Here is a 23,247-nt window from a genome sequence, read left to right on the forward strand (position 1 = left end):
CCTGTTGTCAAAATAGCTGATGGAAGTGGGAAAACACCACCTCACAAGAAATACGTAAAGATATGTAACCTATCGTGACTAATGATTTCCTTTGATGATGGTTTCAATTACTTCAACACTACGTAACATTAAGAAGTGGTAATAAACATTGAAAGCTTCAAACAGTGCCCAAGTAAACTATACACACGCACCGACTCGTTTGCAATATTTCTAATGTAAATTCTTTATATGTAATCAATGGTTTTGAGTGCTTTTTTGACACTCTATATCTGGCTTATTGTTATTGTTCCCGCCTTGCTGAAAAACCTGAAGCCATTTGTCTACAGTTTCTCGTAACGCTCTTTCGTTGCTCAATGGCGAATAAAGCTCCAAGCATCTATTGATGACACTGCATCACAGTGAATTTGCCCAAGCAAAGTTTATTATATTGATATACTTAAATGGGCCCTGAAAAACTTCTTTCAGTAACCATGGAAATAATTCACTGAAAAAGCATAATACCTCACAAACTGAACGCCGTGAAAATTTTAAAAATCCGTCCAGTACAGCGGAGTGATTATTATTTGTCACACGGTGCAATCACATTCTCTCTTCTCTCGTCCCGATGAAATTGCTGGAAGCTGAGCAGGGAGAGATGAGAAGGGGAAACAAAAAACAGCACTTGCATCTCGTGACCTTGAGCATTTTTTTCATCGAATTCGCGGCTTTTCAGGTCGATCGCGCGCGACTTCTGTAACAACAGAGTGCATCATGTTCAAATCAGCCAATGGCTAATAGATGGGCTTACAGGGCTTATTTTCCGTGATTTCTCGAGAGCAGAGAAAGCTATTTTTAGCTGACTTTGATAATTTATTGTGAATTCCAGGCCACGTGCTGCATTATATTATTTGGCTCGCGTGCTGGCGGCAGCCTCTACTACCAATCAGCAGCGCTTTCTGACCATGCTCAAAAAATATTGCAGGGCTCCTTTAAGTGACAGAGTTAAAGCCGTTAAGCATTAGGCGAGTAATTCGCAAATCAAAATGGGCTGTTGCACAAGTTTTATATTTTTGAACTAATCTTGATACAGTGCGGAAAACACTGATTTTCAGTTCCTGTTATTGATTCGCAAAATCGGACTTAGTGAACTGTTCAAAATTAAAAAAAAAATTATATATCACTTGCATTCTTAGATCGGCAATACGTCGGAAATGCGAAATGCATGAAGATATGGGGGTGCAGTAAGGTTACGGGACATATCTACGCAGTCATATCCGCAAGAGATGATGAGAAAACTGGCACAGGCCATCGATAAATGACACGGAAGTTTGCGGAAGAGCTGAATTTCAGCCATAGTAATACCTTTTTTTCCAGATACATTCGTGCGCAAGAGCAACAAGAAGTGCACATCAGGACACGTTCCCAACGCTTGTAGCCAGTGTACATCCTATTTTAACAGCAAGTCGTATTGCGCAAGCACGCATAACTCCTACAGTAATTAATTTTTATGTAAATCTTTAAGGGCATAATTTTTACTATTGATCTCACTATATCGCTATCCATCAACTGTTCAGGACCAGAAAAAGGCATCACTACGTGCGTCGTGGACCCATCGCGATACTACGAGTCACATCAATAATGGTAATAAGTGGTGAGCGATAGATTGGTGCCTGAGACATATCATGCAAGAGCTAGATATGGGACATGTAATACGCGACATGCGAAATTATTTTTTCATGGCCATTGTAGCCACAATCTAGCACTTGATTCTGCAAAGTTGAAGGAAGGGGAAGAGTCATAGGAAACAATGATAAAAATGAATGGTTGCTCTTTTTGGCCGAACATGATGAGTGCCATATCATATCTGGAGTGACCGAGGGAGATGCGTTCGCAAGACTGTTTTCCATTCATAAAAAAATTATCTCGCGAATGTTCAGAAGGCCAAGATCTTGTTAAAATGGCGGAAAAGATTTGCCCGTCACTCTGAGTAATCTTCAAAATGAAGTGCGATATCAAAAGAAGGTGGAATAGTGAAAAACTAAAACAATACATGCAATACAGGATGGCACCAGTTTTTCAACACGGGCAGTTTCCTTGGTGGCTGCAGGTACCTTCTGTGTAGCGCACATGTGCTTGTTTCTTACGCTTTTCTTTGGTCAAAGAAAGAGAAAGTAAGGAATTGACATGTGCGCAGACAGGGCGCGGGAACAAGCGCTCGTCATGCCGAATTGACTGAGTGAAAATGAGCGTGAAAAGAGAGAGTAAAGAAGGGCAAATTTGAAGTGGAGTAGGGGAATTACAGACACCAGGCATCCAAATAAAGATATATTAAGAAGCACATCTGCTATGTTATTGAGCAAGACCGACATAACGACCACGAAGCACAAAGGCGTTCAGTGCCGGAATAGTACGCACGTGTGTGTATGATGTTGCGGCGCTGTTTATACTAATTCCCAAATGACCCTGTACGATTCCTGCACCAAGGATACAAGGTATCGTGACAAAAAAAAATGGCTGGTTCTCCTGTAGCTCTCACTAAGTCCCAACCTAAAATATTTAAAAAGTCTTGAAGTTGAAAAAGTATATTTATTGTAGATTATACTGGGCACAATGGCCAGCATGTTGACAGAGGACACACCCTGTGAAACTACATCGCAATATAATGTGCACTCGTTGTGATGGGAACAATAGTTTCACAACACTAGAGTATGCTGTCAGTGCGAAATTGACACCGCGCAAGCCTGCTTTGCCACACGCTGCTTGGTGGGATAAGGGCCATGGAAGGGTTATGTCGTGTCCACTGGTTTTATCACGTGGCCGTGGTTATATAGTGGGTCAAATATAGCCACTTGCTTATAACATCTTTTTTTCTGTACCACTCTATAGAATGAAAGACGTACGCTTGGCCAACGCCTATCAGAGGCTGTCAACACGGGAAAGTGTAATGCTCGATATTATAGTATTGATGCAAAACTATATGCTCGAAATTAAAGTGATGATGCGATGCAGGTTCGTAATGACATTTTTTACTTCAGAAAACATTAACGCCCCTCCGAACTCTAACAAGCCCTGCAGCTTCTACACTCTCAAAAAATATCGAGTAAAAAGGGTGTCTTTTTGTCCCACAACAATAATTGTCATCTGGCTTGCGTGAGCTTCCTTTCTTGAAAACTCGGCACTGGTCACTTTTCTATCGAGAATGCAATGTAACCTTGATAATGGGCATGTCGTCGTGACCGGAATGTACCAGGCGCGGGGCGATAGCGCAAGGGTGGAACGCAATATAGATGACGATTATTGTTGTGGGACAAAAAGACACTGTTTTTACTCGCTCTTTTTTTAGAGTGTACATACCCCAGTATGCAGTTCTCGTCACCTTTTCCATGCCCTTTATAATAGCAATGTGAACTCTCGTCATCATACCATTTTTTTCTCAGGTTCGAAATACACTCTTCTGTGCCATGGAGCATCACTACAGTGGTGCGCGGGGGCAGAATAGGAAGAGCTTGGCAGTCTGTTGTGTTGAAGATTAATCTGCTATTTTGTTATAGACTGTTTCTTGTGAAGTCGTTCCCTGAATTCTTCCGTACCTCATAGAACAAGCTGTTCCCATTAAAAAACCTAGCCTCCATACAATCGCTATTCGTAGATAACTGTCGCTGCATCTGAATTCAGGCGTAGCCTTTCCGACTTCATTCCTAAGCGAAGAAATGCTGGCATTCTTATGCAACAAATTGTCAACTGTACCTAAGCTCTACCACTATTTTCGACAGATTGTCGCATTTTAACAACAGCAAGGTCCCTAAGAAACACAAAATTGGCGTCCAACAAAGAAGAATTTTCACAAATACATATCGCAGGAGGATTTTTTGAAAAGCCAGTTCATTCATGTCGTGGCTTGGAGAGAGCACAATAACGCGAAGAATCTTAACAAATAGTCCTTCGCTCTTATGCTCAGCATATATCTTTTGTTGCATAAACATGCGCGCTTGCCTTGTCTCTGCCTTAGCCTTCGCTCCATTTTCGCGCTGTTTTCAAGGCAGACGTACTGAATATATCAGTAGTATTGATAGTACGTACCTGGACAGCTGCAATGGAAAGAAAACAGGCCTTAATTGTGTTGCACCGAGGCTCTTCCGAAATCAGCATATCCATCAGGTCTTCCCCAAATTTCTCCTTCAGAAGTTCGTGAGATTTCCGAATAGACTCGGCAAAGATTTCAAACTGTAGCATCTGGCGCGCCATTCCGTTCCACTGGCTGCCGACGCCATTGAAAACGAACCAGAGGGGTCGTTCTTCAGACGCCGCCCTCTCTACAGCCTTGACCACCGCTTTGTTGTTGCCGTCCACGGGTACGATGGCATATCCCCGACAAGGGAACTGCTTGAGGCTTCGCTGCCCAATTCGATTGAGCAGGGCATAACCCGAGTCTGGGTACGGTCCCTCAGCTTGTACTCGTTCCAGCGCTCGCTGTAAAATTCCAATAAAAATAGAGGGCCTTCAATGTCACAGTATAGGCTCAGGCATGGCGGTACGCTCTAAGATCCCGAGTGTGTAGAACGATTGCTTCGTTCAGCAATTATGTAATGTCTCGCGTAACCCAAGGCTTTTCTTTTTGTAGCAGCGAGAAAATGTGTTCTTGCTTCTATGTTTCAGCTTTTTTTACTGCAAATAGTGTACTCATAAGATCTGTAGAGAAGTATTCTTCACTCACCCAGGCTTCTCCACTCCTTTTTTTTGTAGTGGCAGTCAAACAAAAAGTTTGGGAGTTTTTTCTGATTGACGCCGAAAGCGGCGATAATGAATTCCGTAGTCGTGGCCGCCAATCTATGTCAAGGAAGTACTGACTGCTGGGGGAGTTGGTAATACATCTTGACTGTGCTTCGCGAAAATTTAAAGTACTAAAAAAAGACACCTGGACACAACCAGGTGTCTTCCTTTTGTACTTGAATTTTTTGCGCAGCTCAGTAAAGATCTATGTTAACTTTTCGTTTTGTCATCGAGCTTGAAATACGCATATTGCACCTTGGTATCAAATACAGCTTATTTAGCTTAGCTGGGGCACTGAGCAAGCCACAAGACTTCCGTGGGGGACGGGAAACGGCAATGGAAGCTTTTAGTTCCATCATTTATAAAAATAATGAGCATGCGATGCTCTTTGGCTGTGCATGAGACTACCGACATGGCTGTGCATGATACTAACACAACTGAAGTCGAAAGATAATCGTGTTTGTAGCTTGGTGTGCTACCAAGCCTGATTGTCTTCTCTATTACCACTTGTTTGTCGGCTATTACCGCTGCCTAAATTGCGTCAGAAAAAGCTGTGCCTGGAGACCACTTGATCAAACCCAACGGAACTGTCACCGGCACGCACTACTGCCGCAGCAACTACCTTATCAGGAGAGAAGGGTAGTTCCCCGCCCACGACGACTAGTCCCCACTTTAGGCGGAGAGGAATATCGAATAGAAATGGTGCACCCACTTTTGAAGAGCACTCAGGTTTGCAACTCGTGGTACCAGACGAAGCGTATACAAATATACAAAGGTAGTGCACTTGTACACCGCATCAGTTACTACCTCCATCATGTGTGGAAGCAGCATCGCAGCCATGTGAAAAGGCACTTTGCAACTGTAAAAAATTCACTTTAGTGTTCTGTTGTCGCGAGCGTATGTTTATCGATGCCCCGTGACTTCTAAATCTTAATGTTGCCTCGTATAAAAAATTCTGCCATAGGTGACTGCGTCTTGCACGAATGTTGTACGTAGGGACCCTAAGGACCCATCTACTGACTAAGTTCATTTCCTAAGGACCTATATATATATATATTTTTTATTTATTCAAAATACCTTACAGACCCAACAGGGCATTGTGTAAGGGGAGCATAAAGGGAATACATACATGAATTGGTACACTTTCCACAAAAACAATAACATGAACTAAATGTCAAATATTATACAAGTCCTAACAGGAATAAAAATCAGAAAATATTAACATATTAACAATATATATATATATATATATATATATATATATATATATATATATATATATATATATAAGAAGAAGAAAGAAAAAAGAGAAAAAGAATATAAGGTGGACTCCCCTCGGGCGTCCCCCTTCCACTTCCACCTTCATCTCTCTCCCCTTTCTTCCCTTCACCTTTCTGATGTCAGCGGTCTGTGTGTGCTTCCTTTCTCGAACGCATTCTTCCCGACCAGACAGCGCCTCCTGGCACTGGAGGTTTGGTGTGGGGCAAAAAAGAACTTTTTTAGGAAGTTCTAAGCTTTTAAATACTTGGGGTACCGTCAACATTTCGTCTTAGGAAGAGGGGTACCGCGTATAGGGGCAGAGGCTTAAAACTTCCTAAAATGCCCGCTTACCAGCATCTGCCCCAATTCGCGGTACCTCTCTTTCTATGACGAAATGTTGAGGGTGCCCCGAGTAGTTAAAGGCTTAGAACTTCCTAAAAAAGCTCTTTTTTGCCCCACACCGAACCGCCAGTGCTAGGAGGCGCTGTCTGGTCGGGAAGAATGCGTTAGTGAAAGGAAGCATACACAGACCACTGACATCAGAAAGGTGAAGGGGAGAAAGGGGAGAGAGATGAAGGGGGAAGTGGAAGAAAGAGTGGAAGGGGGACGCCAAAGGGGAGCCCTTATATTCTTTTTCTCTTTTTCTTCTTTTTTTCTGTCTTTTTCCTTTTTCCTTTCTCTCTCATTTGAGATTGTATAAAGCTGAGCACCAACAAACTGTACCTTTAATCCTGATGAAGGCCAAACTCTAGGCCGAAATGTCGAAATAAACCACGTTGTTACCGCTCACGGAGGATCTACTGGACTATATATATATATATATATATATATATATATGCCGAATACACATGACGTAAAGTTCAATTGCCAATCGCTCAATCTAGAGAGTATACATTGCGGTCACTTTTGATTTCATGGCGCCATGGCATTTCATAACCTCCAAGCAGTGAAAACTTCACGCTTTAAGAAAGAACGAAGTACGCATTCCACAACTGAGGTGTAATAGGCTGCAGATCGTAATGTTTCGTTTTCGCGCTGCATTTCCCCTGGCGATGGTGCCGTTGAGGGTGGTTGCTAAGCCCATATTTAAAAAGATGACGTAAAGGCGTTAATATACTGGCAGAACACTTCGAAATTATTGTGTTCTAGTCTATAGCAGAGAATTTCAATTCCATGCTGTTAAATAAGTGGCACCGGTTCACTGAGTTATTATTGGTAGCTGACGTATTGCAAGCGTGATAAGCGAGTCTTTTTGGGCCTCGCTACGAACGGAAGAGCCAGACGTAAGATAACAAACAAGGAGCTCACCATTGTTGCCTCTTCGGTCCTTCCAGACATAAGAACAAGCCGTGGGAGTTCTGGCCTGTCACGCAGAAAGCTATCCACGTGGGGGCTTGGGTAAGATTCCAAGATTGCGTGTCCGTTGGTACCGCCAACGCCCTGAGAGCTGATGCCCACCATGCCACCGTCGAATGGCATCGTCTTGTCAACTACTTTCACGCGGCCATCGCACAATGAGACCATGTCTGGGTGTGGCTCGGTGAAGTTTAGAGTGGGTGCTATTAGGCCGGTCTCGATGGCGAGAATTACCTTGGCCACAGCTGGGATTCCTGGAGGCGGAGAATCGGGCGAAAATGAAAGTAAGAGTGAGTAAAACACGCCGATTCACTGAGCCAAGTCCCCTGTCGCAATTTTATTTAGAGCGAGGAACAGCGTGAGTGCCAAGTGGAATGCTCGAATGCTGAAACAAGAAGTTTTTATTGGGTTGGTAAACATGTTATCGGCCACTGTAGGAAGCCAATTTTACCAGTAGGTTGAAGAAAATTACGACACCGAATATATAGGTAATGACAGATAGCCGGGGAATAGACACATGTATAAGAGTGATCATTTACGCAGTTCTGTGATTTACCGTTGTGTGGAATAACAAATGAACGACATTCCGGAAAAACTGTTTATCGCTTAATTTGTAAGCAAATTGTTTCAGCTTGTCTACTGTGCTTTTTTAAGTGCTATTGTACCGAGTCTGTTTTTTACGCACGATCATCCCCTGAAAGTTATAATAATAATATTATTAATAACTTAATTGTGATACTGATAATAATGCTAACTACTACTACTACTACTAATGATAATAATAATATTAATAAATATTAGCAGTAGTATGTACCAAAACAACCAATTTTATTGACGCAAGTCTTGGTGTTGGCTTCAGGAATTTGAACCATCTGGTGTAGTTTACCATGCCATGGAATTGAAAAAGGCACTAGAATTTCGCCTTGACCCCAAGTGATGCCGAATATGAGGAAGTTGTCATGTCCCCGTATTTGTCATTATTGTATTGTTAGTGGTGGTCTGTTCACGTCTATGTCGCTATATTATCATTCTTCGACAGCAGGAAGACAGTGGAAAACATTGAGCCAAGGACTCTTTCCGGCAAATTTTCCGATAACGGGTTATGATTGGCCTGAAGACAGTGGGAAAAAGAGTCAAACTTTCGACATTTTCAATCTTTCTTGCAGGTGGATTGATATGTGGGGCTTAATGTTCCGAAACCGCGATATTATTGTGAGAGATGCGGTAGTGGAAAGCCACGGAAATCCCCCCCCTCCCCCACTGGGGTTCTTTGACGTGCACCCTAATCTGAGCACTCAGGCCTACAGCATTCTTCCTCTATCAAAAAAATTGCCCACAGCTTCCCTCGGGGGAACACTGAGGAGGATGCGGAGCATATAATTGGTTAACGGGGTGTTAAAGTGCGACTTACTTGGGTCGATGGCTAAATTGGTTAGCGTGGTTGTGAAATGGGGTGTTAAAATGCGACTTACTTGGGTCGATGGCTAAATTGGTTAACGTGGTTGTAGGAGGGGGTGTTAAATGAGTGAACACGTACACACGTATGCGAAAGGGCGGCGCTGGTCGAAGGGACGTCGATCATTGTGTTTGTGGATTCGTTGGAATTCATTTCACCGCGACCTTGGACGTCGACGCGCCGTACAAACCAACCGACGAGCGGCAACTGAGCGAGCGAGCGCCTACCTTGAGTATATATACAGCGCGACGGCGCATGCACTGTCAGCTGTCGAATGTTCGAGAAGGGGGAGATGCGCAACGGCGCATGCGCGCGCGTCAGCTGCCGATGTTCTCGAAGCGCGACGGCGCATGCGCGCGCGTCAGCTGCCGATGTTCTCGAAGCGTGACGGCGCATGCGTGCTACATTATACAGCTAGCAAATGTTCGGGAAGAGGAGAAGCGCACGCGGTGTGTAGAGGAGGAAGGGTGCACAGATGGTGGAGGAGTGAAGCGCGCGCGGTGTGTAGAGGAGGAAGGGATGCACAGATGGTGGAAGAAGGAGGAGGAAGCTTGCGGACGGCGCCGCACTACAAGCCTCGAGTATTAGATGCTCCGCATCTAAAATGCAGCTGCCACAGATGGGATTTAATCCTGCGACCTGCGGGTCAGCAGCCGAGTACCTTAACCACTAGGCCACAGCGTTGGGGCTTGTCTTGCAGGTTCGATACTGTGTAGCGGACATAAGACATATCTGTAAGGATAGCCAAGGCGATTACATTGGTTGGCTCTTCTGCACATTAAAAATGAAAGCATCCCTATAGTTAGTATCTGTCCCTGAAAATATGTCTGTTATTTACGAAAGATTTACTGATACATTTTGTCGTAGCAATGTAGGTTTACCATAGTAAAAAAATACATGGCGTCGCCAGTACAACAGGGACCCATGGGGACACATGAGCAGTGACAACTTTCAAATTAGTGCTTATTTAAAGAGGGTTATCACTGTTACTAAAGGCTTTCATTTGCCAGCTCGAAAAGAATTTAGGTGCGAAGAATCATAATAATGCTGAAGAATATTCATTACAAAAACTGAGCTTGAACCAACACGCCACAATTTGCCGCATGAGCCTAAATGTGTGACCATCTAAGAAGGCAAGACTTTATCCACCCAATTTTTTTTTAACCAGTATGCCACCAAATGTTCGTCATCTTGGTTCCTCAAAGACTGATACTTATTTCCAATTGACTCTGTACAAATATGGCACGTACAATTAGTCAGGAGTAGTTACACTGTATCGGATGAGTCAGAATGCATTTCGCTCGTCCATTCAAACCACAACATAGCGGACGGTCACTTGCGCATAAACGCACATACGTGTATTACAAAAAAAAATTCTAGTAAAAGCAGAAAAGTTACATGACATTGCACTTTCATATATTTTTTTATTTTAATTTATTTATTTATATACATAATACTGCAGGCCCAGTGAAGGGCCCAAGCAGGAGGGACGTATTTACAAAGCTCGTAATAAGGACAACAGAAGATCAAGAACATAAAAAGCACGAAAAATAAGGACATAACTCAAACAATGAATAAGAAAGACATTTAATACTTTAACAATACAGGTCAACATACAATATGCTCAATTGAGTCTATGCTTTTTATGAATAATGCTGGTAATTGATTCCATTCGGTTACAGTGCGCGGGAAAAAGGAGAATTTGAAAATGTTAGTTCTAGCATTGAAGGGCGTTAGAGAGTCGGCATGCCGGTGTCTTGTTCTGCGAGCGGTGAGTGGTTGGATGTATTGTTCTGGTCTCATTGACAATTTGTTATTCTTTAGAAGATAAAGAAATTTTATTCTTTGGATTTTGCATCTTAGTTCTAAGGTTGGTATGTTATGGTCTCTCATGAGTTGGGTTGGGGAATCACTCGAACGGTATTTAGAGTAAACGAACCAAACAGCTTTATGCTGAATCATCTCAAGTGCATGAATGTTAGTTTTTGTGTAAGGGTCCCAGATTATACATGCATACTCCAATTTAGGTCTTCTAACACTTGCATTCTAACACTTGCAGGAGCATGTTCGAGCTTATGTCTTAAAAGGCTCAGTTTCCGAAAGGATGACGCACAAATGTCTGAAATGTGCTTGTTCCAACTTAAAGTGTTTGTTATGGTAAGACCCAGGTACCTATATTCTGTAACTTCGTTCAAAGATTGTCCTGAAAGGTTGTAAGGGAATGATAGAGAATTTTTCTTATTGGTTATTTTCATAAAAACTGATTTGTCGGCATTTAGGTTCATATTCCACTTAGTAAACCAGTCATATATAATACAAAGGTTGGAATTCAATACTGATCGGTCTTCTCGGCATGTTATTTCATTAAGTAATACACAATCATCTGCAAACAGCTTTATTTGAACAGGGCCAGTAATCACATCCACAATATCGTTAACATATATGAGAAACAACAAAGGACTTAAGAAACTTCCTTGCGAGACACCAGATGACACGGGGAGGGATAGTGAACAGTCATTATCAATGCGAACGAATTGCTCGCGGTAACTCAGGTACGGAGATATCCAGTTAGCTATAAATGCAGGAAGACCAGTAGATTGTAAGTTATTGATAAGGTGAACATGGGAAACAACATCAAAAGCTTTGGAGAAATCTAGAAAAATAGCATCTACTTGGCCCGACTTGTCAAGAATGGCGGCAAGACTGTGAACAACCGATGTTAATTGCGTTACTGTAGAGAAACCTTTTCTAATACCATGTTGAACAGAAGAAAGCAAATTACGGTCATGTAAAAATTTGTGAATGTAGTTAGCTATGATATGCTCAAGAAGTTTGCAACACGATGATGTCATTGAAATTGGCCTGTAATTACAAGGGCATGTAGGGTCACCTTTTTTGAAGACGGGTACCAAGCGGGCTATTTTTCAGTGAGGAGGTATAATTGCGGTTGAAAGAGATGCGCCAAAAATTATAACCAGAAATTGAGCCAACATCTCGGCATAACAACGAAGAAAAATATTGGGCAATTTGTCAGGGCCTGGGGAAGCTTTTGTTTTAAAGTTAAGGAGCAATGAAACAACACCAGGTAAAGATATAAAGTCATCATCGGGGGCTGAAGGCACATGGATTGTAGGCATGGGATCACTCGATTTAGAAACAAACACTTTCGAAATAAGCATTAAAATGTTCAGCAATATGGAGAGGTTCAACCAGGAGCATGCCACCGCGGCTAAGTTGTTTTATAGGCTTTTTTTTTACTGGACAGGAAACGCCAAAACTTCTGTGGGGCATTCCTGATATAGTTTGGCAAAGTATTTTCAAAGTACAGACGCTTTGAGTTTGCGACAGCGGAGTTGAGAACGATTTGGTTGGCACTAATAGTATTACGGTCAGCCGCTCCTCGTCTTAGCCTTTTGATTTTCCTTTTGATATGCAAAATTTCACGCGTTATCCATGGAGTTGTTTTTCGTACATGTCTTATTTTGTTTGAAATGAAGTTGTCGAGGCAATATAAGCAAATGTTTTTGAATTTATCCCATAATTTGACGGCATCAGAACCACAAAACCAGCTGAGGGAAAGGTCGAGATGGTCTAAGACACTTACATCCTGGGCCATTGAAAAATTTTTGATAAATACAGATTTGAGCCGAGGCTCGGGGTAGCATATATTTTCAAAAACACAGAAAAACTCAACAATTAAATGGTCAGAAATACCGCTACTAACAATCACGGTAACATTTTCAATTATACGGCTCAGAAAAACTAGATCAAGCATCGAGCTGCTTGACCCTGAAACACGTGTTGGTTGTGTTACGATTTGGTGCATGTCATGGCTTAACATAAATGACCAGTAAATATATGTTAATTCAAGGTAATAAATTCAAGGTTAATGTTTAGTATTTTGGCGGCCTTTATCTTCACCGAAGTTTATGTACAACTAGAAAGGCGAGATCTGAAAACTACTGACATATTCAACTGCACGTGCACAACTAGTAGCGCTCTTAACTAGCACCGATACCATGGTACAGATGCGATGCAGTTTAACTGAACAGATGTTAACACCCTAGCTGCTGTACTTAGAACGTGGTATCACCAGTCACTCCCGGTGTATGAAACTTGTGGGGGTACTGACACTTCCCTGTAAAGTTGTTTGCACTACGTCGCGCACATGTCTTACGCAGAAGCCATTCTTCAGGGTCACGGTCATTCAGCGTTAGGTTGCGTTGTGTACGCGAGCGGTGATCACCGCTATCATCATCATCAAGGTTGTTACACTGGTAACGCCGGCAGTGAACCCTGGTGGCAGGCAAGCCTTGGTAGCGGACGAGAGAGTTAAACGAGTCTCTTCTGCGCGTGGCGGTTGCCGCGAATGGTTGTCTCCAGCGTGGGTCCCCGGTGCGTGGCACCGCGGGTTGGGCGTCGGGGGCCCTCGTGGTAAGTGAAGCGTTGGCGACGCCACCTTGGGTGTGTTATTGTATTTATCATGTTTTAGAATGTATGGTAAAATTGTGTAAGGATGTCCTATTGTGTTGATCACAATTTATGTTATAGTAGTTCGGCGGACGATATCGTCGTTCAAAATAAGGTAAATAAATATGCTTGCATTGTTTGATTTGTTCCAACCGCGTCTACTGTGTCCTTTAGTTCGGCGGACGATATCGTCGTTCAAAATAAGGTAAATAAATATGTTTGCATTGTTTGATTTGTTCCAACCGCGTCTACTGTGTCCTTTCACGCCAAGAGCGTGGCGTGGCGCTTGCCCTTTCGATACCCCACACTGGCTGCCCAACGTGGGGCTCTTGTAGCGTCGGACGACAGTTTTCGTGGTTCGGTACAAGTTTTTGTTAGAGCCGTGGTAAAGTAGGCCTAGGACGACTTTTTTTGCTTGAGTCGGTGGTGGGCTTTGTTGACAGCGAAGAGATAGGTTTGTTTGGCGTGTTTGAACTTGTTGGCGTTGAAGTTGGAGTTGTTTTTATTTTTTTTTTGCTCACAAGTGTTTTTTTTTGTTGTTGTTGTCAGTTTTTAGGAACGATGTTCAGTTGGGACGATATCCATGCGGTCTACATCCTGCGGTGAGCAAAGCGTAGAGCATGTGGATTGTAGGCCAGGCCCGAAGCGAGTGTGTACGAAAGCCTCTTTGGCGGTCCGATTTTCTGCATATAGTTTCTTCTATCTCTTCTGGGCTCAGGGAGCCGGGCGTCGTTGCTGTCTGGTATTGCGGCTCGACCCTGGGGCGTCATAACACCGTTCGGAACGGTGGACGCCGATCGCTCGGTAAGCTGCTGTGTGCGGCGACAGACAGAGCCACCTTATAGAGTGGACGGCTCCTTGCGGCTGCCTCGTCTGCGCCTAGGCCGGGTGCTGAGTGGATGCCGGTTGTTGTCGAGCGACTTATTAGGCTTAAGGCTTTGTGCAGCTGCCTATCGCACGTGGCACAACTAGGTGAATCGTGGCGTCCGGGTGTTGCACTCTGCTTCCCTCACCTTTTATCTTGCGATGCAAAAATTATGAGAACTGATTTTCGTTTTATTTTCATGGGCGTCTCGGCCGCTTCCTATGTATTAGCTAGCAGTACCGCGTGGACGAAAAGCCTGAAGCTTCCTTCCCTTGGGCCGACTGCATTGTTATTCCGAGTGTTTTGGAATGTACACAGCAGGAGTGATGTAACTTGCGGCTGGCTGTCTTTGCATATCGTCAGCGCCACTGGCGGGGAATGCAGTCGTAAGGACGGGTGATGGACATGCCTGGGACCAGCGCGACTGCCTGCAGTCTGGCGCACTCATGAGTGCTGTTCGCAACCGAAAGACGTGTCGGCGCGAGTGACGGATCATCGCGCCGACGGCCACGTTGCTGTTGCGGGACCGGTACTGAGGTGAAGTCGTGGAGCAGAACAGTACGTGCAGCAGTGTCGACTGGTGGCGGTGTTGTGGTGCACGGACATTACGTAGCAACATGTGTTGTCATTTTTAAAGACAATAGTCTTTCTTGGTGATCCTCAACGCAAAAATTTTGGTCTGTCTGTCTGTCTGTCTGTCTGTACATTTGTCTGTTTGTTTACTCTTAACGGCACCGGGTACTTGAAACGGCTGATCCAATCTGCAGTGCCCAGCAATGTTGTTCAAGATTCAACGTTCATACTTGTGCAATTGTCAATTAAAAAGAAAATACTGCGCTTGTTTTGGGCACCATAACAACTTGTATATATTCTGCATGTGCGTCTTTTACTAGAAAAGGCACACATAAGTAATTTCAAGGACCGTAGTGCTCAACCCGCTGCGCTGACCATGCAATGCTTGCACGAAAGGCGAGTGTTTCCAACGGTTTGCTAAGACGAGATGGTGTTGGCACCCACCCGTCGCCTAGAGTTCTACACCTTATCACCTCTAGACGGGCGCGCACACCCATCTCAAATCCCCGCGCTTCGTTTTTCAAGAAAAGTGCCAGATGGAGCTCATGTCTCACGTGTGACGTGACTTGATGCGCTCGTTCACCTCCGCTGCACGCTCGAGGCACTCTAACGCAGCGCCTCCAGAATACTATTTACTGATTTTCTTGCGCAGAACATCAAATTAACATTTTGTTCCCTCTCTCACACGCAAGACTACCGCGTTTCGACGACATTTGAAGATTAACATGCAGATACGGGGACAACGTTTTTTTGTTACAGCTTGTGTAGCAATTTTTTTTTGTTTTTCGGAATATGGTTTGAATTAAGGTTGGGGGAATGAGAAACGAGTATTGCGACTTCCTTGTAAAGTTGTTTGCAACTCGTAGCACGTTCATCTTGCGCAGAAGCCATATTTCGGGGTCACTGCTATTCAGCGATAGCTGACGTTGTGTACGCGAGCGGTGATCACCGCTGTCATCATCATGGTTGTTACACTGGTAGCGCTGGCAGTGACCCTTGGCAGCAGGCAAGCCTTGGTGGCGGCGCACAAGAAATAAGCTGGTCTCTTCTGCGCGTGGCGATTGCCACGAACGGTTGTCTCCAGCATGGGTCTGGTGGGTGGCACCACAGGATGCGCGTCGGGGGCCCTCTTGGTAAATCAGGCGTTGGTGGCGCCGCCTTGGGTGTGTTATTGTGTTTTTCTTGTTTTGGAGTGTATGCTATATTCCGTAAGGATGTCCTAGCGTGTTACTTACGCTTGATGTACAATAATTCAGTGGACGATATAGTCATTCTAAATTAGTTAAATAAATGTATGTTGTTGTTTAGTATGTACCGACAGCGTCTGCTGTGTTCGTCACTCCAAGAGCGTGGTGCTTGCAAATTGAAGACCCCCCAAATCAACGCAGAATATTCATGCGGACTTCCTAAGTGATGCGCAGACGTATAGCTTGATTGCATAGGCTATCTCGGCCTGAGCACTATTTTCGTGTGGCATAGACATGAAGTGGCGCCTCTTCATTCCAACATTTGACGGCGCCTAGAACAGCCTCACGATATGCTCGTCCCATGGTCACAGAAAGACATGTACAGCCTCAAAATTTCGTAAGGTGACAATTTTCCTGACCCCCAACGTTGGCTTCACAACTCGTTCTTCACAAGGCTTTTTTTAGATACGTAGCATCTCTTGCTCACAGGTACGTCATGCGTCTGTTGTCCGCACTCCCACTACGCATGCGCAACTCTCCTCCTTACCTTTCTCGAAAATCTGCACGTTACTCTGTGCTTTTTTCTTTTATCACCTGCTTGCGCCCGCTCCTCCAATGCGCGCGCGCGTCCCTTACCCTCTCTTTCTTACACTCCCCTCTCCTGCCTCGCAATGCCGACGCTGAGAGCGTCAGTCAACCTACGTTTTGTCCCCGCAGCCCCGCCGTGGTGGTCTAGTGGCTAAGGTACTCGGCTGCTGACCCGGCGGTAGCAGGTTTGAATCCCGGCTACAGCAGCTGCATTTCTGATGGAGGCGGAAATGTTGTAGGCCCGTGTTCTCAGATTTGGGTGCATTATAAAGAACCCCCGTTGGTCTAAATTTCTGGAGCCCTCCACAACGGCGTCTCTCATAATCATATGGCGGTTTTGGGACGTTAGACCCCACATACCAATCAAATTCTCCCTGCCACGTGTCGCAAAGCCGAAGCAGGTAGCATCTGCTAGCGAGTATCTTGGTTGAAAAAAAAAAAAAAAACGACTGCTCACACTGCAGGGCCACAATGCTCCGCATCACCCTATTGTCCTTTTCGCGGATATGCCACAATGTTTTAGATTTTCTCAAAACCCAACGTATAGAATGTGTCTTCTCTTTACACATGCTGAGCCCCACGGCTACATAGCGCTCTGATAGATCAAATATATTATTATTTTGCAAGTGCGACTGTGAGCGACCGTACAATGTGGTGATCCTGATGTTTTGTCCAATCACTGTAATTATTCGTGGAGTGAAGACACGCATGCAATAGCAGACCACACAAATTTGTTAAAGAAGTCTCCTTCCCTCCCGAAAAAAGCGAAAAATGGCTGTTTTACAAAACCGCAACGGATACCACAAGTCACCACACTTTTATGTGAGAATGTTGGCATTATTATCGCTTGAGTGCTGAGAGGAATTCGATGTACTATATTTTTATGGCAAAACAAAGCAGCCTTGCTGAGCTTTTAACACCTCCAGGTAGCAAAGAGACTCCAAGACTTAACGGTTGCCTCCGATGCGCTGTCATCAACCAAAAAACATTGGCTGGGTGACAAAAGAGGGTAACACTTACGCATGTGAGCCAGTGGATTAGGAGTAGGAACGAGATGTGTTTAAAAACGATGACTTCAGCCAGTTATAGTCGGGCCATCAGAACACGGATTGGCAGGCACGAGTTGCTCAGATTGTTCGAAACGTCTGGTGGGGCGTCTTTCAAGACTTAAAGCTTAAAGTCCTGTGGATCTTGAGAAATTTTGAGAGAAAGAAGGACGATCCTATTTGAAAGAGAGGAGAATCGCAGAATGCGAAGAGTAGAGGACAGAAAAAGGACGCTTAGGTAACCACAAACAACTCACCGGAAGCGCTCTCGGCGTGGCCCATATTGCTTTTGACAGATCCAATCAAGAGCGGTCGCTCACGCTCTGGTGTGCACAGAACGTTGCTGAGAGCTTCCAACTCCTGGGTACCGCCAACCCTGGTCCCGGTGCCGTGCGTCTCGACATAAACTACTTTTGCAGGGTCCACATTGGCCTCCGCGTATGTGTCACGGAGAAGTTGCTCATGTCCAACAGACGAAGGAAACGGCACACCTGAGAGAAAAAAAAGAAACGCGTGATCAGTACGCGCCTCTTGTGCTTACGTACACGGTACGCTAGCGCACTCCAGCTCGGTGTCAATTCACTTTGGCGAGTACTTCATCATGCATTCAACACATTTTTTTTGTGACCACTAACTCCAAAAGCTCAACTGTGTCAAATTGGTGTCAATGCGATGCGAGTCTTTGATTATATGTCTACCAGGTGGGCCGCAGATCGTTTTATCTATGAGCTCGTATGATACAATCACCATACATACAGTCTTGTGCGAACAGATCAAATATCGTAGATGCAATCGTCATTTTAGAATCACTTTGTCACGGGTTGCCGTTCTTTGGCAGAAAACACTATCTCACAATGACAATTATAGTCACAATAATGGTATTATCTGTTTGAAGACTGCCAAGTAGGATTTCAACGTTGTTTGTTAAAGAGACCTGTTCCAACTCATGATAGCATATATGCTGTTTTCGAAATATTGCTTCATGTTCCTACCATTTTCCACCTCAATGCTCTTGCCATTGTTCTTTAAACGCAGCAATATCATGTTGCTGGCATTGTTCCATGAACACCGCAATACTACGTTATCTGTTCCTCACCCGGGCAAATCATTCATACCTACCACGATTTTAAGCTTGAACAAGAGCCATTCAAACAATCGCCCCTGTTTTCAGTTTACTTTGTCTACTAATTGAGTGTGTTCCATATCTGCCCCTAAAACAGGGGTAGTAGAGACAGGGCTCTTGCCGGAAAAACCTTATCGCCATTTAGCACTTTCTGTTTACCTCCGATTTGCCATTTTTTGTCTCATTGTCTGTGAATGCGCAAAGCCTCTAGTCGTCATGATAGAGTGTGAATTGATTACCCCACATTACATAATATGACAGATGTTGCTGGCACTAGCTTTTATTTCGATATCGTACAGTAATTTATTTACTTAGTATTTCGTATACTACAATGCAAAGAGGAATCGTAATGTGGGTGGGTATAGAAAACTAAATAACAAGAAAGTGTATAATGTCAGTTATACGACTCATCGATATTGGCAAATAATCAGAAAAAACAACACATAGATATGTCTGGATGAGAAAAAAAAAGTGAAGTGAGAATGTAATCATACAAGCAAAAAAAAAAAAAACCGGGGGACCCTTAAGTTTCGCCTTTAAGAGTTGAAGAGACAGCGATGTTGTATTCCTGTTGCATACTTCCAACACTTATTGTGTAAAATCTTTTTGAACATGCTATGCACCCACTGCGTGGCTTTAAGGCTGCAGTAGCGCACGTATCTTTTGTTGTGGGTGACTGGCGTTAAACTATGAGGTCATTATGATAACGCTATGTTCTGACGCTCGATGGCATTTCACGCTTGTACCACGCATTATTACGGCTGTATTTTATGTTTATTTCTGAAACATGTACATGGGACGCATGTGTTTGTGAAGCATAAAAGTAATTTTCAGCGCATTTCCAAGCAGAGGAAGTTCTTTTTGCTGTATTAACAAGCAGAGGTGTGTCTGTATAGTAGAACAGTCGCTTGACATGCGAACAACCAGAGTTAAAATTTTCACTCAGACGTGGTATTTTTCGTACTTATTTTACTTGCGTCTTTCTCAATTTTTTGGTCATGCAAAGATAGCCAATTTTTCAGTCACGCGAGCATGATGTTTTTTCGCTGACAACCAACGACGCCCACGCCAGAATTTTTGTGAAACGAGCTGTTTAACGCTCTTGCGTTAAAAACAAAACAAAAAACATAGTGGTCTGCGCGGACAGCACAGCATCGTTATAACGAAAGCTGGAAGAAATGTATTTCGTGAAATTGTTTTATACACTCTTCAGACTACTAATGCAGGTACGCTTAGACGGTATCCACTACGCCATAAATAATACTTTTGTGAAGTTGGGATGGACCTACTATGTCACTATTTGTTATTTACAGTGTATCGAGGTACCCGCGAAACATTTGCAAGACATTATATGTACTTTGTTGATGCGGTAGCTGCTCACAATGAAAAATTTTGAGTGATCCCGGTAACGACTTGGAAGAATTCAGCGACATGCTCGTTACGCAATAAAACTTATTGTTGGGCTAGTTCGTTATTTGTAGTATTGTAAGATATTTAGCGCAACCTTCACTCTCGCAAACACTCACGCAAACACTCACTCAACAACCCGAGTATCACACACGACACTCAGCGCTGAGTGTTGTGTGTGTTACTCGGATGGTTCAGTGAGTGCTTGTGTGAGTGTTTGCGAGATTCAAGGTCCCGCTAAATATCTTACAATACTCGTTAGGCAACTCGTATTGTGTGAAGCCTGGTGGTCGTTTCACTTTTCTACACCACTATATATTTATGCACATTAACGTGCTTCCTTTCCTACATAAACCTGTATAGGGTCTTTTCACAAAGAAGATCCGAGCATCAGCAATGCGCTGTGGTGGAATACTGGGCTGCCATAGGAACAAACAAGGTTGTAAGGGTATTACATGCTGGATATTTTTCTTACTTTGAGTGACAACGGTTACGGACACCGTTGACTGTGGCGAGGAACACCAATGGCGCCAAAATGGCCCTTGTAGCGATTTCGTAACAATTTTCAGTGAATAACATTGTTTGCTATGCTAGAGGCAATGCTTGAAGGCCACTGGCTTCATTTGTGGATTGTTTTGGTAAAAAAAAAAACATTTTGAAATACATGAGCCTTGCATATGATTTCTCGTATCTTGAAACAGCGATTCACGTGGTCTGAGAATACTGTGGTGCAAGTAAATAGTTTGGCTTATCGATTCCGAGATGGCAATGACAGACAGCAAGAAAGAACCTCCGAATTGCCATTCACATCAACGGTGTATTTGGTCATTCTAATGTAATCGTTATTTCCAACTCAGCGCCTCGATACATGTACTTCACAACCCCGATATGAACAGAGCTGCTAAATTCCTAACCCTGTTAAATTTTTTTTTCACCGCCTCACTTAGTTTCACTATGCGAAGCTGTGCAGCCATATTCCAAAATGGCTCTGACATTAGTCTTGCGGAAAAGAAATTCAGTACAAATAGGAAAATATTTCGCATTACATCGCAAGAATCACAGCCCGCTTAGAGTAATTGCTGCAGCATTGTCACGTATGTAGCGGCCAGTGTTAAACGTCGTGTAACATATGACAGAGGCCAGCTAATTGCAAATGAATATAGTTATCAAAGGCACCATGCGTTATCTAGGCCAGTGGGTTTGTGATGAGATTCCCTAACGCCTGCGTAGAAGGAAAATATATAACGCACATAAACTAACAACTTCGCGCGCTAGTTCACAACTCGATTTGTTTCTTCGGTGCGAAGACATTGGTAGCAAAGTCTTGCCATCACTTAGGAATGCACCTAAAGACTTTAAATGCTATAAAAAAATGTTAAGTAAGAAGCTGATTTTTCACACTAACTGCTAACTTCGAGTCTAGCTTGATTCAGGAATACCGTACCTCCAACGAAGCACTTAACGTTCCATTACAGCAGTAGCCGCCGGCGAGTTTCGGCATGATGTGCGAGCATGCGTTTCTAATCAGCTTCAGCGCTCACGTTGAACGCAGCCGTAGTACGTACGTGGTCTAGCTGACTCACCCAGTTCCTTGTAACCATCGGAATTCATGTTGGCGTTGACCACCCTGGCGTATACACGTCGGGCCTGAGAGAACTTTTGAAGAAAGAATGCACCGACAGCTTCACTTCGAACATAGCCATCACCTGCGTTGTGAAATACGAGTTCTGGCTGTGAACCTGTGCGAAAACGAATGTCACGGAAACTTTTCCTTGAAGCTTCATTTCTCTACCCTACTGTAGTCGTAATAAAAACTTTCTCGTGAATGTTATTTGTGGCGACTCCGGCCTGCTGCTGTACCCTACACAACCTTTTTCAAAGGCAGAATTGCAAGGAGTTCTTCACCGTTGTGTGTGAATGAGAGAGATATAAAGCAATCAATAGTCTGAACACTATTTAACCGTCTAGATATCTGTATTGTACACAAAGATCCGTCACACAGCTTAACTTGGGTGCTCCGTAGTGTGGTCTAGACAGGTTTGACTAATGCGAGTCGTGAAGTCCTGGGCGCTGTTGCTGTGAAAACACCATAGTATGCTTAGATAGTAAGTCGGAATGTATTGACAACGTCTCGGTAATAGAACCCAAAGTTATTTCGTGCTAGCATCTATGAAAGTGCTCAAGGACACTTTAATCACTCATTCTTCAGGTAACGGATATTCAGAAACAATCGAAAGTGCGGCTCAACTATTGCGACTTTTTTCAGATCACGTGATGAGCTCTTTAATACTCAACGAGCTAGCGTTTGTTGAGAAGTTCTTAAGCACAAGTTATTGTTAAAGTTTCCAATTTTCTTGACTTATGGTACCACACCAATAACAAGGTATTTATTTCAGTGTGCACACGAGTGGTTTCTTGTTAATCTCTTTCCCCTCTCATCTTGCACTACATGTTCCAGTGGGCACTCTGCGTTTACAACTTGCTTCATGGCTGTGAGCGCACTAAAGTAGTCATTTGCCTCTGAAATTATAACCAAACGAAATTGTATAATGGAGTCGAAATTATAGTTCTCCTTGGATTGTGTGTCTGCAGTGTTCCATAGGTTAACAACAAAATGATTAAATAAATCTGCATTCAACGAAACTCTTACCACTTATATCAAATGGCCTGCACTTGCCGTCGCTTGACAGCACACCCAATGCCTGGAAGTTTTTCATGTAGTATGGATCTAGGGTTATGCTGGCTCCTCCCACGATGGCTGCCTCGCAGCGTCCAGATCGAATCGCCAGCAGGGCTTCGGTCAAGGCTGCCATCGTAGACGAGCAGGCCGTGTCTATAGTCATGCTAGGTCCTGGATCATCGACAAATAAAAATACGACCTGATTCATTACATTAATGTCAAACATATTATAGGGTTCTAACCTCCCGAAACCACGATATGATTACGAAAGACTCCGTAGTAGAAGGCTGCCGACATTTGGATCATCTGGTGTGATATAACATGCCGTGATATTGACAGTTCACAGGTCTCCACCATTTTGCCTCCACCGAAGTACGACCGCCGCAGCCAGGATCAAACCCACGACCTTTGGGTTGGCAGGACAGCACCGTAACCACTGATCTACCGAGGTAGGCTTGCTAAAATTTTACAATATTCACTTTCAAAC

At 43.8% G+C, this 23,247-nt stretch overlaps 1 protein-coding gene across 4 annotated transcripts in view; it reads right to left on the reverse strand.

Annotated features, from left to right (window-relative positions):
• LOC119179026 (fatty acid synthase) overlaps positions 1–23,247 on the reverse strand; it is a 159,666-nt gene that overhangs the window by 103,360 nt on the left and 33,059 nt on the right. For all 4 annotated transcript variants that reach the window (XR_012885044.1, XR_012885043.1, XM_075869602.1 and 1 more), the window contains exons 4-8: positions 22,731–22,931; positions 21,664–21,786; positions 17,808–18,041; positions 7,318–7,619; positions 4,060–4,449 (exon numbers count right to left, since the gene is read on the reverse strand). Coding sequence is in view for 2 of the 4 variants with exons in the window: in XM_075869602.1 (XP_075725717.1) it covers positions 4,060–4,449; positions 7,318–7,619; positions 17,808–18,041; positions 21,664–21,786; positions 22,731–22,931 (1,250 nt within the window). In the remaining 2 variants the exon portion in view is untranslated. The remainder of the gene's footprint in view (positions 1–4,059; positions 4,450–7,317; positions 7,620–17,807; positions 18,042–21,663; positions 21,787–22,730; positions 22,932–23,247) is intronic.

This window comes from Rhipicephalus microplus, chromosome 7, assembly GCF_043290135.1.
Source record: "Rhipicephalus microplus isolate Deutch F79 chromosome 7, USDA_Rmic, whole genome shotgun sequence".
In the NCBI taxonomy this organism is placed as follows: Eukaryota; Metazoa; Arthropoda; class Arachnida; order Ixodida; family Ixodidae; genus Rhipicephalus; species Rhipicephalus microplus.